At 54.1% G+C, this 17,384-nt stretch overlaps 1 protein-coding gene across 1 annotated transcript in view; it reads right to left on the bottom strand.

Annotated features, from left to right (window-relative positions):
* Positions 1–8,879: 8,879 nt before the first annotated feature.
* Positions 8,880–17,384, bottom strand: part of B4GALT5 (beta-1,4-galactosyltransferase 5) — a 39,703-nt gene continuing 31,198 nt past the window's right edge. The window contains exons 4-9 of the mRNA XM_072879316.1: positions 17,107–17,231; positions 16,295–16,411; positions 15,253–15,440; positions 14,903–15,025; positions 14,286–14,387; positions 8,880–11,973 (exon numbers count right to left, since the gene is read on the bottom strand). Coding sequence (XP_072735417.1) covers positions 11,826–11,973; positions 14,286–14,387; positions 14,903–15,025; positions 15,253–15,440; positions 16,295–16,411; positions 17,107–17,231 — 803 coding nt within the window. The 3' untranslated portion in view covers positions 8,880–11,825. The remainder of the gene's footprint in view (positions 11,974–14,285; positions 14,388–14,902; positions 15,026–15,252; positions 15,441–16,294; positions 16,412–17,106; positions 17,232–17,384) is intronic.

The following is a 17,384-nucleotide window of genomic DNA, read 5'->3' as shown; positions in this document are numbered from 1 at the left end:
AGCAAGGGTGAGGAGAGCAACGAGGACCACAGAAACCCCTGCATTCCCATGCTAGCCAAGTTATTTGAGAACTAAAATATAATGAAGTCCAATACCCATGTGCGAACAGGTTGTCAGCACTAGCAGACCTTTTCATAGAGCACGCACTGCCTTCCCAGGCTCAGCGGCTGAGCCACACAGCGACGGGGCACGGACAGACACTGCAGAGCAGAGGTCTGGACCCAGGTGTTTCTGAGCAGCAGCTGGGTCTCCAGCCCCTCAGGCTGCAAAACCTCTCAGTGAGTTTAAGCACCGTGTGTCAGGGGAGAGAAAAGGTTCAGCAACCTTCAGCTCACAAGGCCAAGCCATTCGCTGACTGGTGCTGCAGACCCTGAAGCTGCTCCTGCCTGGGCGCTGCTATCGTCACAGCCCATCCAAGCTGCCACCCTCGGTGTTTGCATCAAGAAAGTGTGGGAAGTCACTAATCTAAGTACAGCATCATGCCTAAGGCTCTGCACTTTTAGATTCATCTCAAGCAAAATATCCATAACCGCATTTTGCACTCAAGATATCTTAAAGAAAGAAAAAAACACCAAACAAACCCACCATCAAAAGAGACCAGCTGAGTTTCAGAAGGGCCCTACCTACCACTGACTGCCAAAGGCTGTTTGAAAACGTCGGTCTCCATCCTCCTCCTGAAACACAACCGGGAGCTGGCAAAGGCGGCTGGTGACGAGCGACCTCCCCACCCTGCTAGAGCGGGGCTTTGGGAATCCACTGAACAAAGAACAACATTCCGGTTTTCAACTTGACTTTAGTCAAACATTTCAGCAGATTGTCTTTTCCCCAACACATCTAGCAATATTTTGTCATCATAAATTGACTCTGGTTTATATTAACTAAAAACCTCTCTCATTCAATATCTAGTTTGAAAAATGTTGGCAATGAGCATTAATTCAAAGTAAATTTATACCCACAGACCATGCTAGAGCACTGGGGTGAGTTTCCCAAAACACGAACCTAAGTTTACCAAATAAGAACATGAAAAACCCAAAGAACTGATTCACATCATCTAATTTACATAAGATAGATTCACGAGGGCAGTGGGAATCCGCCAACATAAACCACTGTCAGACTTTGTGATATTCATGTATACTTAAGAAAAACATGAACTGCAGCGTCTCAAGCGGAGACAGTACTTGAAAGGAGTCCAGCATCAGGTTTAAAAATTCACCACATCCTAAACTGCACCTGGGAGGACCCAGTGCTCCCGGAGCTGGGGCAGGAGATGCTTCCAGGGGAACAGCCGCTGCCACCGGCTTGCACAGGCTTTGGGAGCAGGGATGTGCAAGTTAAGCCTTCAAGACACCTTGGTTTTCCAAGAGACACTTTATTCCCTGTGAACTTCCCACAGGGGAAAAAAACTCTCAAGATAAACTCATGGGACATGCAGAAACACCTGTCTCCTTTTCCAAATGCCTTCCCAAATTGTCCCAACTTATATCCCCAATCTCCTCCTGTGCAGGCAGACAGCCGGACCGTCACAAACCTGCTCACACCATCCGCAGAGACCCTACGGCCATGGAGGACCCAGCTCCCCACTCTCTCCCTCCAAAAGCCAAACGGTTTATCCAAACAAGGTGTCAGAGCACGGGGAACTTCGGCTCCCTTCTGGGCTTGGCCAGATCTCTGCTGGGGGGCCAAGGGCCAGGAGTGCCATGGCAGTTCCTGGGGGCACTCAGGAGGACGCCGTGCTTCTCCACAAGTCAGAGGAAGGAGCACTCTTGTGCCGGCGGCAGAGGAAGGGAGACAGAGGCAGGCAGCTGTGAAAGGCTGGTGCGATGAGCAGGGCAGGGGGATCCAGCCCCGCTGAGCCCCAGCGGGAGAGCAGGGATGCTGGGACTAGTGCCTTCCTGCAGAAGCAGCTGCGAGAGCCCTTGGGTTTCTAAGCCCATCCCTGTGAAGGAGAAGCGGCTTCACCTCCCTGTGTCCATCTCCTGGCGTGAGGAAGACCTTGCAGCTCTCCGTTTCAGGAGGCTGACAGCGATAGAGCTAGGCACGTTTATCTGATGTTTCTACAGAATAACATGTTTCATTAAAATCAGAGTGCAGTTTAGGCCAAAACAGGCAGGGAAGGAGGAAAGGGGGAGCTGAAAAATGTCGAAGCTTTAAAAAATTTTATTCTACTTTTTTTGTATTTTAAAGCAAAGCTTTGACTTTGTTTAAAAGAAGAAAAATGTTATGTTGATAAATATTAATAGAGAAAAGGATTAAATAGAAGGGTAAAACAGCATGAGCACGAAACATCATATCTGAGTTTGAGGACAAATGTTTCTCTTCAGCTCAGAACTTGCCCTGGTTTTGGTCACGGGACAAGAAAATCCACAGCAGATCCAGCAGTTCTGCTCCGCAGAGAGGCAGTGGAAAGGGACATCCTTACCGGACAGTCCCATGGGCAGGCACCATGCATAAGAAAGGAATTAAGCAACTGAAAAACAGTTACAATGATTTCTTCTTGGTAGTAAGTGGCAGCTGCAAGAGCAGGGGTAGCTCCCCCAGAGAAATCAGGAAAGTATCACAAGGATGTCCGGGAGCATCCTCAAGGCCGGACTTTATCTCCGGCCAAGGAAGCAAAAGCCAAAGCTGCTTACGCCCCGGCGGCTCAGCCTCCTCCGCGCTCTGAGACTCGCACTTGGCTTTCACTCTGCATTTTTAAATATCCCTGAAAACCTGGGGTTTCTCCCCCTCTCGCAGGAATTGGACCCGGTCTTTCCCCAAGCTATTTTTTATTTTGTCCACCTCGCATCATTGCCCTGATCAGCAAACGTCGGGAATGCCGGGCTGAAAACTTTTGCTCCTGGGAATGGAAAGATACCCGCCGGCGCTTTCCTTTCCCTTCACTGCCCCAGCCCCAGGCTGCCCCGGCCGCGGCCCACCCCCGCCGCCCGAGGGCCTTTCTCCCGGGCTCTCTCCGCTTTCCTCCTCCCGAGCTCGCTCTTTCCCACCACGCAGCTCCAGCCCGGTACCCGCCGCGGCACCCGGCCCCGCGGGGACGGCAGCGGGACGGCTTGGCACGGCCGCTGTGGACAAACCGGGCTGGAAGCTGGACTCGGCCTTGCTCCTGGGGCCTCAAGGGAAAGGACCCTGCGAGGCCAGGCACAGGGTGGCCCGCCGGCCGGCTCCCCTCCCGTCTGTCGGTGGGGAAACGCGCGTGGGTGCCCCCAGCAGCCGCCGGGCCCGCAGCCGTGCCTGAGGAGGGGGGACGACGTGGGTTCGGGGCGGCCGCAGCCCCGGCCCCGGGCGGGCTGCCTGCCCCCGCCCGCCGCCAGGTGGGGCCTTGGGACCGCGCTCCGCCGCCGCCGGGCCCTGCACCGCCACCGCCACCGCCCGGCCCCGCACCGCCCGGCCCCGCACCGCCACCGCCCGGCCCCGCACCGCCGGACCCCGCACCGCCACCGCCCGGCTCCGCACCGCCGGGCCCCGCACCGCCACTGCCACCGCCCGGCCCCGCACCGCCACCGCCCGCACCGCCGGGCCCCGCACCGCCACCGCCCGGCCCCGCACCGCCGGGCCCCGCACCGCCACCGCCCGCACCGCCGGGCCCCGCACCGCCACCGCCCGGCCCCGCACCGCCGGGCCCCGCACCGCCACCGCCACCGCCCGCACCGCCGGGCCCCGCACCGCCACTGCCACCGCCCGGCCCCGCACCGCCACCGCCCGGCCCCGCACCGCCGGGCCCCGCACCGCCACCGCCACCGCCCGCACCGCCGGGCCCCGCACCGCCACCGCCCGGCCCCGCACCGCCGAGCCCCGCACCGCCACCGCCCGCACCGCCCGGCCCCGCACCGCCGGGCCCCGCACCGCCACTGCCACCGCCACCGCCGGGCCCCGCAGGAGCATCCCCCCTCCCTCACCGCGGCACGGCCCCCCCCGTGCTCCCCGCTGGGAGGTGGAGGGGCTGGGGCTCTCCCCTCCTCCCGGGGCCCGACACGCTGGCCCCCTCCTGGCAGTTCAGCTGTGGGCTCCTGGTAGCCCCGGCGCGGGTCGGCCGGCTCAGCTGTTCGCAGAGCATCTCCCCAGCCCTCCGCTGAGCACCTCTGGGCCTCCCCGGGGCCCGGCCCCCCGCCTGCGCCCCCCGCTCCCCACCCCGATGCCCTCGGCCCCACCAGCATCCTGCCCCAGAGAGGCTAGCCCCGGGTGAAGGGGCAAGGTCAGGCTCTTGTGGGGCGCTGCCCCACCGCCCATCTCTGCTCTGGGCAGGATGGGACCTGTGGAGCACAGCTCCTCATTAAGGTGGGAGCACTAATTGCTCTCCCCAGCTCCACTGCTCAGCGCCTATTTTGGGTTGCGCTGAAGCACCTGCCTTATTTGCAGCCTGTTGCAATAAGGGCTGCAGCTGGGTGAAGGGGCTTGGGGGCTGTTCCCCCCTCCCTGCAGGCTGGTTTGAGGCTGAGCTGAACCTCTGCAGCTTTTCCTTTTTACCTCCTCCCAGGGCCTGACTAACAGGGGTTTGGCCAGGAGACCGAGAGCGGTAGATCCAGCCACGCAGTGCATGCTCCGTAGCTGGGGGTACAGCCCCCTTCGGCAGAGCATGTGGTTGCTTTCGTTGGGATTAAATGCCTCCGGCATTTAGTGAAGCAGAGAGAGCAGCTTGGCAGGGATTCACTCAGGCAAGAAAGCTGACCTGTGTTCAAGTAACCCCCTCACTCCCCCAAGGCAAAGAGCTCCAAGCTCCACCTGTACCCGTGCCAGACAGAATTATTGGCCGTCGAGCTGCTGTAAACCCCAGCCCTGGCTCATTTGACCCCCCTCTACATGGGCTCTAAACCCCAGCAGAAATAATTTCTGTTAAAGACAGCGCATTCTGTCCCCCCTCTGCCCTGGGGCTGGCTGCCGGGAGCCGTGGCATCTCCAGGCCGTTCGGTCACCTATGAAAGGTTTCCAGCTACAGAAGCAGCTCTGAATTATGAATGAATTTGCTTTGTCAAACGAAGGTCTTGGCTCAGGCTCAGGGATTAGGTCTCAGCCATGGGCTGGAGACACTGGTATTGATAACAAAGCCCCCGGCACACATGTACACTGTGATGGATCCCGGGCCATCACCCATATAACGCAATTAGCTGCTTTAATGCAATCAGAGGGGCCGGAGTGCCGGGATGAGAGTGGGGAGGCAGGAGCCTGGATGCCTGGGAGTGCTTCCTGGGCAGCACAAGGATGGCTGCATCACCTCCCCGTCCTGGGTCCCCAGGCTGTCCAGCAGGCAAATGCAAACTGCAGCAGGGCCGAGATGTGGCTGCACAGACTGTGCTGAGGCCGTTGGGTTTACTCTGATGCTCCCGAGGAGGCATTGCCCATCCCCAACACCTCCCTGGGCAGAGCAGGGGAGGGACGATCCGCCTGGTCCCACCAGCGGGTCACAGGGCACCACCGCGGGTCACGGGGCACCGCCACGGCTCACGCTGTCCCTGCAGCGAGGCACTTATCACAAGGTGACTCGCAGTTTTATGGCCAAGAAGCATTTCTGTTTTCTGGGAACCCGCCGCACCAGTGAGCAGGCAGTCCTGGTGACGCAGGCGCTTGTGCAAGAAAGTCCCGAACGTGCCACCACATTCATGGCCTTCAGAAACTGCCCTCCCGCCTGCTGTTCCTGCGGCTCGAGATGGTGCTTAAGGAGCTGATTTCTCAACTGGATGTCCAGGCATCCCATAGTTATCCCCGACTGACCAGCTCTGCCTGTTTGGCCCAGCCACTGCGGCACAACCACCCACCCATTCGTCCTGCATCCCTGCCAGCGCTGGAGGGGGTGGCATCCGCCGTGTCAACGGGGTAAAGGACCAGCCCGAGTCCCTGCTGCTCACAGGGGAGTGTTTGCTCTTGCTTCACCCAGGTGGTACTGGATGAATTATTGCTTTTTTCCCTTCTTGCTGTTTTCTTATCCCAAATCAATTCAGCAGGCACACAGTGCCATCAGCTGTGCTGGAGAGCCTGGGAGCCATGACTTGGGCTGGTGCCTGTGGCCCTGCTCATCGCTCCTCAGCGCAGCCTGCAAGCCCAGATGAATGTCATGGAGCTCTGGCCTGACTCTCTCTGGCAGCCAAGCTGCTGTGCAGGAGGGCACTGCCGGGGGCCGGGGACTCTCCTCTCTCCAGGGGAGCTCAGGAGGGTGCTGGCACAGCCCAGGGGATGCCCGAAATCCCTGGAGGGATGTCACCAAGGCTCCTTGCTCCGGTGGGCGCTGCTGGGGGCACAGCAGGGCACAGGGTGGGCAAAGGGAGCACCAGGGTGGTGGGAGATGAGATGCTAAGGGCAGGCAGTGGCATGGCAGACATGGTCGTGGGGCTGAGCTATAGGTACTGATCGTGGGAGAGGAGCGGGGGCAGCTGGCAGCCCTTGACTGCATACCTGGGAGAGTCTTTCAGAGGAAAGGATTTTTTTGGGAAGTCCTCCCCAGCAGGATTTACTAAGGGCAGCTGCCTAAAAGCGACAGTTAATCCTCCATGATCCCGCTGCTCCTGTTCACTTCTCTTCTTGCCTCTTGACTAACAAGACCCCTTCTTTAATAAGTCAATATTGTCCTACTGCTTGCCCAAGGGAAGAATAAATATCCAGGGACACCCTGCCCTTCCTGTGGGGAGCATGCGCGGAGCAGCAAGCCCAGGGACTCGGGGGGCCAGTGGAACCTCCGGCCATGGCCAGTGGTCACCTTTCCCTCTGCCGAGGGGAGAGGGGCCAACCCGAGAGCCACAGCGCGTCGGCAGGAAGCTCCAGCGTGGCTGTGGCTCACAGCACTGTCTCCCAATGCACCTGTTCCTGGGAGGAAATTAGTGACCCTAAAGGGGAAGAAAATTGCTGCAACTAGAAACTTTTAACCTAAAACCAGCTACCTAGTGCTGGAGGAGCCTCTGAAGCTGTACTGAGATTTCACCAGGGGTGTCACCTTGTGCAGGAGCCTGGCTGAAACCAGGGGACGTGTCGATGCCACATGCCAGCAGCGGGGCTGTGCCACAGTCCACTGGGCAGACAGCCCGGCCCCATCCTGCCAGGGCGGACGCTGTCGACACTCACCAGCCCCTTTCACGTATGGCCGGAGCAACTCACCTCCACCTGCCTGGCCAGAGGGGCCACATCATTTTCCTAGTCCTGTGTTTAGTTGCATGGGCGCAGCCACCCCAGTCTGGTGCCTGTAAAGAGCTGTCTCTGGCAGGAAGAGGTTATGCTGCACAAATCTTTAGGGGGAAAAAAAGTCATTATGGTTTTTGTGGTATTTATCAGATGTTCAGAAAAAGCCCGATTTCTAGAGCAGGTGCTCCGAAGGGGAAGGAGATGCGAAGCATCATTAGCCTTGCACTTCTACCTCGTGGTCACTGCAGCGCAGGGACCAGCGCCCCTGACTCTCCCCAGCCCATGTCCGTGCCCATGCTCACACCTCCCAGCCCGCTGGGGCTGGGGAGTGCCGTAAAAATACACGTACACAGGAGAGGAACCCTTGCCCCAAGCTCCTGCCCAGCATTTCCACCAGCTCCCATGAAGGGCATCGCCTTGGACAGCACGTCGGGGCTGCTGCGGGCGGGCAGGGATGCCCTGCAGCTGCGTGTGCCCCGGGACGTGCGTGGCTCCAGCTGCCAGCCCAGGCCATCCCGGGCAGGTTTATTGTGCCACACGGAGATGAAGCGGGGAAAGCAGCGGGAGAAAACACCCTGCTTTGGTGGTTGGGGTTTTTTTATGCACTCTGCAGAAAAGCTCGAGGATTTTGCAGCACAGAAGGCTGAGCTATTTTCTAGCCTGAGCAGGGAGCGTTCTCCCCCGCAGGCGTGGGCTGCTCTAGAGGAAAGCCTCAGCTCTGCGGCTGCTGGTTTGCAGCGGTGGCTGTGCTGGAGCTGCGCTGCCATGCCAGTCCCTCACAGGGCTCCTCTCTTTGGCACCCTCCTGGCACAGCCCATGCAAAAGGGCGTGTGCTCCCAGCTCTTCTTTTTGCAGCTGGCCTCAGTGAGGGGGTCCCACACACGCACCCAGGATGCAGGCTGGAGGTTTCCCTACCCTACTAATAGGGGCAACCCCAACTTTCTACACATGCATCCGTCTCCTCCAGCCCCTGCCCAGCCCAGCTGCTGCAGGGGTGACACAGGCAATGAAACCACCACAACCAGGCTACCCGGCGAGGAACATGGCTGTGGGCATTCCCCCAAACTGAGGTCGGGGACTCCCACCAGTGCACAGCCAGGAGCGAGTCGGGCTCCCACCCTCGCTCCTGCAAATGCAGGGGGAGGCGAGGCCGTCATCCCTGGGCGGGTGGCAGTGGCTGGAAGGAGCCTGCCACCCTGCAGGCTCCAGCTGAGCACAGTGGGTGGGAGGAAGCTTCCCAGAAGACAGAGAGCTAAATAAAGGCAAGGCCTAGAACAAACCAGGGCTGCCAGCTATTTATTCTAGCATGCCTGTATGCTGCAGAGCAGGAGAAAGATATTTTAAAGCTGCTGCAAGGAAGCTTGTCTGGCTGTCTGGGTTTGTTGATCAAAAAATCTAATCACCAACCCTCCACACCGACATCTCCAAGCCCTGCACCACCTCCAGCTAAGTATCTTCCTAAACCCACCTCCCCCAAAGCAGCCAGCCCCTCCATCAGCACTACAATGAAGCAGATGTTTGGAAAAAAGGCTTTCGCATATACAGAGTAGTAAGAGCTTGGGGAGCATCCCCATTCTGCACTCAATTTACTTCTGGTCAGCCCTAATGAGAAACTTCTAACCAGCTTTTAGCATCCAGGGCTCCCCTTCTCCACTCAAACTTACCTCTCTCACAAGCACTTACCCCTCTGGGCTTACAGATCTCACCTCCCATAAAAAAGCACACCCCAACCTCCTATTAAAAAAGCAACCACTGCAATCTTTGTTCTTGAATATGTATTTTTTTACTGAAAAAATCATTCATAAATTAACAAATACAAAAATGTACAAACACATGGGTAAATAAATGTAATGACACAAAGGATTGCTTTGCTGAGAAGTGTGTGTGTGTTTTAAAACACTAGTCTTCAGTGCAAAAATGTCCCCCTGGCACCTCTTAAAAACATAACAGTAAGCTCAAAAGCCATGATGATGGAAAGCTACTTTAGAGTTTAAAGCCACTTCTGATGGTGAGTGACCCGAAGTGTGTGGCTGTTGCTCAGACAGTGCCTCCCTTAAAGAAGCAGAGCTTTACAGATAATTAACCATCAATAAATAGTTTTGCAAATAAAACCCACATGGCTCATTAAAAAAAAAAGTAATCAGCATCGAACAGGACCTGCCCTCCAGTGGGGCTGACCAATGGTGTTGACATGGAAAGGGTGAATGAGTGGCCTTGTTGAATTTCAGCTGCCAGAATATGTACAAGTTCTCCTTAATACGAGAATTTTTACACCATAACAGCACATGCGCTTGACAGTATGTTTTTAACAGTTACATTTACTATACAGTATTCGACATAGCTGATAAGATTAACAGTGCACATTTTCAGATATTCCACATCTTAAAAAGGGAAAAAAATTCAATGTGATTAGAACAAAGGAACTATGAAGAGGGATACTGCTGGGGGGGGATGGACCCTTTTGTGCCAACCGTAGAGTGCATTTCTGAGCAGAGGTAACAGCTTTTTGTTCAATACAAGGTGCGATGGGTGTCAGGTACACATCGAAGGCTGAGGATCCCGACTAAGGTAGTTTAACACCTACTCACACACACATGCATGATTCCTGGGGTAGTGAACTTGGACTAGTTGAAATACATTCCTTGTTTGAAGCACCATTAAACAAAGACAGATTTCTAGCAAGGTCTCAAGATGAAAGAAAAGAGGGGCAGGGCAATGTGGGTTCAGCATCTGAAAAGGGTCCACGTGAATTAGAGATCAAGATTCAGAAGCGAAAGTCTTTATTGCTATATGCGCCATAAAAAGCAAATCCTCACCTCTGTCTATAAATAATCAGGTTGAATCCCCTCAGGAAGCAAGTTTAAAGCACATGTAAATTCAAAGACTTTAAACCTAAGTTACAAACTTATCAGCGCTTTTCAAGGGCAGGCTCGCTGTCCTCTCATACCAGCCGATAAGATCTACACAACAAGAACTCGTGTTTTCTAAACTAACGTTTTCTGGATGCAGGGTAGGAATGCCCTGGGCAGTCACACCCACAACAGATGTGTATGGGGATCATACGTCCACAGAACTGAGAAAACAATGTAAACCACAAGAAGTTAAGGAAACCGAAGGCAAACAACGCAATAAAACCAAAGTTAAAGTACTTCAGAGGTTAAGTACCCACCGTTGTTATGTATAAATACAAATTAAAAAGCAACCCCCAATGTATTTACTTTTAAGTCAGAGACGTCCAGTAAAAGTGACTGTGTCAGTGCTGTGTAAGGACTGGATTGACTGTCAGCGGGAAGGAGAGCCGGGAGCCCAGCCTGCCCACAGTGGCAGTGGGGAAGGAGGGGATGGCAGATGGGAGAAGGGAGGGGGCATTCCAGTTTGGATGGTTGGATGGGGCATCAGACCAAGCTCTCTGGTTCCCAGTCCTCATTTTTTCATGAGCTTGATTCATGTGTCCTTCATTTCTCTCACTAACCCGCAACAACCAGCCCCACCAGCTGGGCTTGTGCAAGTGCTGCCAGGTGCTGCCAGTGATAACCAAGTGCACTACCTGGCTCTCACTGACAGCACTGCAGTGTGCTGTTAGATTTACACAATAAATACAAAATAAAACAACCTCCCAAACCATACCGTCACATTACAGGAGTGACTGCAGGGTGCTGCCGGTCCAGGGCAGGCTCGGTGCGGTGTGGCCAGCTGCCCCATCCCGAGGACAGCACGTGGGCAGGAGCAGCCAACCTGGGGCTGTGCTTCCCACAGCAGCATGGATGCGAGCTCTTGAGCAATCTGCCAAGCTCGCACTTGCCATCAGTGGGATATACAGCAACAGGCCAGGGATTTTATTCCATATGGCTTTTGGATTCATTTGCACATCATGTTGCAAAAGTGACAGGGGAGTTTTTCCATAAATATTCCCATTTCCTCACTCTCCCTGGATAAAGCCACCCCCGTGGTTTCTGGAATGAGCGATGATATGGCTGTATTTCTCATCCACTAGATTGGAAAGTTTAGGGCCCTGTCCCATGAACATTTCTGCATATGCACAGCTTAAATCATGCAAGCAGTCTCACTGGCTTAAAAGGGAACACCTTGCACAAGTACAGTGATGCACACACAAGTGTTTACAGAATTCAGGACTAAAATGAGGGACCATATGTAAACCTCTAGCTTGGATTTGAGCCATAGGAGAAAAATAAAAAGGGGCAATTTACACAGCATATTTACACTTACACTTCTTTAAGAAGCGATTCTGTTGTATATACTTCAAGCAGGTCATTTAAAAAACCTCACAGACATAGAAGAACGGTATCAGAAGTTGTTTGATCTCCCACCAGGGCAGTTGCTGACCGAATCGCTCCCGACATTCACCGTCGGGAAGCCAGAGTCCTTCAGCTGAGCCGCTTCCCAGAGGAAAAAGCGCATCCGAGGTGAGTCCCAGTGCTGGAGATTGCTGGAGGAGGAATGTGAAGACGAGAGCAGCAGGTCGAACCATTGTCCTGAAACCCAGAAAGCAAGTGGCGGAAAAAAGAGACTGCTGAGCTCGCTGCACGAGTATCAGGCTGGATTGGTACAGCTAGGGCAATTTGTGCGTGCACTTTCAGCCTTATTCTCCAAAATACTGTGATCCTTCATTAGACAAAATGTTGCTTGTCCTTGATAACCCTTGGAAAGGAAAGTCTAGCATGGTGCTTTCTTGGTGAAGGGCAGAGCAAAGTTATTTTCTCCTCTTAATATTCGGTCACCAGAGCCAGCTCTGGTGTCAGGTTAACAGTGATGTTCTTATACAAGGCGTCATACGTGACGTTTGGAAAGTAGTTCAAGTTATTGAGGCCATCCAGGGCTTGCCTTTCTTTTGACTTCCTCAGCAAGGCATACCTGTGCAACGAGAACCAGAGGCAAGAGTCACTTCCACGTATCCCAGAGAGCCCTGCAAAGTCCACCCAACATGCCTAAAACACCCTTAAAACAGCCAGTCCCATCAGCAGCTACAAAACAACAAATTTCTGAGCCCTTAAGGAAAATGACCATCATTTGTTTCTGTACTCCTGGCAGGTAAACATCCTAGACATCACAAAATTATAGTCCATCGCTCGATGAAAAGCAAAATGCTCTCTGTGCCACCAGGCAGCCCAGCAAGCACCCAGCAGTCAAAACCACCTGTAACTCCTGCCCAAAGCCTGCGGGTCCTGATCCCAGGAGGGGGCTGAGCTCGGGGGGAGTCTTGCCAAGCCCTCACCAGGACGTTTTGGCTGGAGAAAAGCAGCTGATGGGTGATGTGGTCCTTTCCATTTTTTAAGAAATTAGACCACAAACAAGACCAGAACTAATGATTTTAGTCCAAGGGATGAGGGACAAGGAAGTAAAACTAGAAGAATGATGGTTTGGGGAAGGAAACTGCAGCTGGTGCACCAAAACAGCCTCACCAAATTTAGGGGCAGCATGATGAGATGTAAGGGCTAAGGGGGGAGGGAAAAAATATGTAAGTAGAAACATCTCGGCAGGGCAGGACACTGACTTTCCGGGGGCCTGGCAGCACCAGGTTGAGTGGGAGTTGGGCTGGGACCTGGGGACTGAAAAAGCACCAGGGAAGGGATGTGCCAGGAGGAAGGCGAAGACTGGGTCAAAGCAAAGAGGGAAATGCCAAAACTGGCTTCAAAGAGGTCACAGCATCAGGACACGGGCAGGACACTTAGTGTCTTGATGAACACTTTCCTTCTCCACAGTGAACAGTGTCAGGTCCCCCTGCTCCCTGCTTGGGTGGGAGAAGCAGCAGGGCTTTCAGATGGCAGCAGTTAGTACTTGCCTGTGGGCAAGTGCAGAGCAGAGGGAAGCAGAGACTTCAGAGGCAGGACACAGAGGATATCTATTGCTAAGCCTTGCCTAGACTGGGCATCAGGCTCCAGACGCAGCAGTGCACACAGGACTGCTCAGCAGCACGGGTATCGGCCTCACTGGGGCAAACCACTGCCTTGGCCACCTTCACCACAGACCCCCCCCTCCCGCAGCACTGGCCCACAGCTCCTGCTGACTTTGAACCAGGGCTCCTGGCTGGGGCCAGGAGGAGACCAGGGAAGCATTAGGAAAAAGAGCTCAATCCCACTGCACTCCCAGCCTTCCACGCTTCAAGGGTTTGACTAAATATGGGGTTTTAAGCCAAAACGGACTTCTCTTTTTCAAGAGTGAAATGAGAGAAGCATCTCTTACTGGCTGCATTCTGTTCAACAGAGAAATGAAAACTAGGGCTAAAGATGACATAACCTCAAATGGAAAATGCCCCCAAAATGAGTCTTCTGTGAAAAGAGACCAGCAGATAGCTCAAATGGTACCTGCAACATAAACCCTCCTTGCTGCCCCTTCGGCCAGCAGCGGCCAGGAGCCCCTCTGCAGAACAGAGCTTGCGCTGTCCAGCAGCTCGTCACCTACGAGTGTTAGTTCCTGCAGTTGTTTGTGAGAAAGGTATTTCTCTGGTTTTCTGTTGCATAGTTTTCAGAAGACTCCAATTCCACCAAGGTCCCCTGGCAAAAGCAGCCATTCGACCAACCCTTGTACTCCCTGAATTAACCCTGGCTCCCAGAGGAAAGGGTTGGAGCCCTCCTGGAAAGCTCCAGGGAGAACTTAGCTTTTTGAGAAAAAAAGACGAAGCGTCAACTACCGAATAACAACACTGCAGGGGGACATTGCTTCTGCAACAGCAACCACCTTTGTAGGGCAGACCCAGGGTGTTGCTACTGGACTTTGCTAGTGTTCCCAGGGACACCTGATGCTTTAGTGGCCACACACCAGGAGAGCCCCCGCCCTCTGCCTTCCCCAGGCTGAGCAATGCCTCCTTCAACATTTAGATCAGGCTCTTCTAGAAAGATAGAAGCTCCTCTGACATGTGGCATTAGCCACCCCTTTAGGAACATCCCCCTGGAGATACAGGACAGGACCCCAGCCTGCCATGCTGACAACCCCTTCTTTTGGATGGCATCCAAGCAGCTACAGCCACAACGCAAGGACCCCTCATTGTAGGGATGCGGGGTATAAAATGTAAGGATGGAGGAATCCAGGCAGTGCTCTGCCTCCGTCTCCCCGCAGTTAGTTTCCTTCATGAGTTAAGGCCCTCAAACAGCTGCAGGGAGCCTTGTACATGCTACAGACTCTTTGTGAAAGGCTTCGGGATTCTTAAAAAAAAAAAATTTACTTGCCTCCCTAGGAACTGCACTTCTCCTCGATGGTGGTGGGGAATTGATTTGTATTTCCCTGTGTCTCCCTCTGGCCGAGTCACCGAGTAGCCTGCGTACTGCACTCTGCATTAGAAAGGGAAGAAATAAAATAAATAAATTAAAAAAATCAGCCGTTGCATTTGCTGTGCCGTCAGCACTTGCCAGGGCTGCACAGTTAGTGTGCTTGGGGCTCCTACCGCAGCTTTGCCTTTCTACCCAGCAGATAAGCTATGCAAACCTCCCCACTCCAGCCTGGGCTCCAGGTAAGTCCCATGGCATTTGGCACCTCAAGGCTTCAGAAGCTCAGCTGAGATCAGTTTGAGCTCAGCAGCGTGGGATATTGCACACAAACCCAATAATTTGCCAACCAGCACTTCTCTGTTTGCTTCCAACCTACTGCCTGTGCAGGCTGGAGTGGCCCCTGTTCCCACCACCAAGCCACGGCAGCCAGGCTGGCTCTTCCCCAGCCCGGGTGAAACACACAGCAAGCCCAGCGCCGGTTGCAGAGGTGACAACGCTTCCCCCCGCAGTATGTGCAAAGCTTGGCTCACAGAACCACCATCAGAAGTGGAGTTCAGGGACGCTGGCTGAGCCCGTACCTGTTCCAGAGGTCGTCGTCTTCACCGCCCCAGCCCCAGAAGGCGTTAGGGAAACCATTGATCTTCCGAAACTGCTCGACAGTCAGGCCACTCACCCCACCAAAGAACTCGTTGTAAGGGAGCCTAAGCGGGAGAGAAGGGGTTAGGGCAGAGCCTGCCAGTGCTGCAGCTCTCCCGCTTGCAATGGGGAAAGCCTGAACTGTGAGGATGCTTTCTTCTATTCCCCTCTCATGTTCACTTTGCACAAAGCCTGAGAAGCAAACCCAGGTTCATCTTTTGCCTTTTAAAAAAAATAACCTAACAGTGGCTCCTGAGCTATTATTGTAGTGCAGAGGAAGAACAGTGCTTACAGATACATGTACTTATCCAGCTTGGCTGCAAAGTGCCTCGGCATCTGTCCACACCCATAATAGTTACGGTCATTTTCTGGTATGTGGTCCACATCGTGAAAGATGAGACAGTCCCAGTCCAAGTCCTTCATTGCTTCCCGAAAGCCAACATTGAAGAGCATGGCACGGTTAAAGGGTTGGTTTCCAGCCTAGGAGGGAGAAAGTTCCTTCTCAAGGGGAGCCCTGTGCAGTTCATGCTCTGCATGTGCATTCTCAGTCTTGTCTAGAAAACTGCAGAGGGCAACCAGCTCCCACATCGGTGCCGCAAAAGGAAATGATGTATTGGAACAGACAGACCAGTGAGATCAACCAAGACTTAAATATTCAATTTACTGTGCAGGACCAAAATAAAGATGCTAAAGTTTTATTACTCAGACACTTAAAAAAAAAACCCCAAACCAAAACAAAACTCAATTTTGACCAGTCTCTTTTAAGACAGAGCTAAATATGGAAGTACATTTACTGGGTGGATGAAGCCAGATAGTTTGAGTGACAGGTTCAAGTACACATCAAGTGACAGTCTTATGTTTTACATTTGTGAAAGTCTTCTAGGCACTGCCCAGACAAGAAATGCGTAACTCTGGTCAGGCCAGTCCTGTGCCTAGGGCATGCTCCCCGGAACTACTACAGAGATATACAAAAATAAAGAAGCATTATTTAAACTGTAAATACTTGTTTCAAAGTTGTCTTTTTTTAAAAGATCTCCTCCAATACAGAATTCTTATAAAAAACTGAATCTCTACTTTGTTTTTTAGATAAAACCAGTCTTTTTTGGGCACACCTCTCAGCTGTGCCACTTTTAGGCAGAATGGGACAACTTAAAACATTGCAGCATGACCCCCAAACCTTTAAACGCTGTGATCCGGTAGGTAAACGCCTCAGGACACAGAGCAGAGCAACGCTTGCAGCTCTGGCTGCGGCCAAAGCTCCAGCAGACACATTTCTAGTGCAGCACATCCGCGCCCCAGCAGCCGCTGCCCCGACCGCCCCAGGGCTCACTCACTTGTTCCACAACGTAAAAGGCGAACTGTAAACGTTGCCGCTGCAGCATGGGAATAAGGTGTCTGAAGAGGACGGGAAGATGCTCATATCGATTGCGGAATGGGATCAGGATCGCCACCTGATGGGGAGAGGACATAGCTCTTACTGCACTGCACCAGCAGCTCCAGCCGCTGACCGACCGACCCCTGGGCTGGGGAGCAGGACTGGCTGGTGTTATGAGGGGGAGCAGCACTAAATGTGGCGTCTCGGCTCTCCCATGTAGGGCTGAGCAGCCTGAAACCCTTCCAACTCCCACAACATGGATTTCCTATTCACTTTTTGGGGAATCGTTGTTTTGGGGAAATTCAACGTAACCTTGAGCGGGAGGGAGACCAGCAGCCCCCCCTCCACTGCCTCTGCCCAGCGCTGGGGACAGCAGGAGTGGGGACAGGCCCTGCTACCACGCTGCCCTAAGCCACCTCCCTCTGGGGATGGGAGTCCCCAGCAGTGCCACCCTGCCTCTCCAGGTCAAGTCTTACCCCAGACAGGGAGGCAGAGCAGGAGGCTCAGCAGCAGGGAAGCAGGCAGGCGAGCTCCCTGCCCGACTTCTTAGCAGTCGGTGCAGAAGCTCAGAGCTGACTCATGCATCACTAAAGCAGCCCCTGAGCTCAGCATTTGCCCCCCAGGCACTGCGGCCCCACACTTCAGAGATCCTTATATCCATTACTCTGGACCTTCAGCACATCAGAGATGTTCCCATTAACATCTTCCCACCACCTGCCCAGGACCCTCCGTGCTCAGCAGGGACATGGGGCTCCCCAGCTCCCTGGTTACCTTCCAGCGAGGCAGGCAGTCGCTCGGCTTCCAGTGGCCTCCCAGCTTGATGGAAGGGTCTTTTGAGAAGAACTGGTGGATATCCTCCATCGTGATCTCGCTCATATTTACATCGATGGGACCCTCTGCAGAGACAGAGGGGAGAAGCAGAGGAGGGGGTCAGGAACCGCCATGGTCCTGGGACAGCTCGGTGCCTGCTCAGGGAAGCGCTCTGCTGCATCCCTGCCTGCTGTCCCCAGCGCTGAATGCAGGCAGCCTCTTCTTTTCCCCAAGCACCA

The sequence above is a fragment of the Ciconia boyciana genome, chromosome 14 (genome assembly GCF_034638445.1).
Source record: "Ciconia boyciana chromosome 14, ASM3463844v1, whole genome shotgun sequence".
NCBI classification, from domain to species: Eukaryota; Metazoa; Chordata; class Aves; order Ciconiiformes; family Ciconiidae; genus Ciconia; species Ciconia boyciana.
Note: the sequence above shows the minus strand (reverse complement) of the source record. Positions and strands in the feature narration are given on the sequence as shown.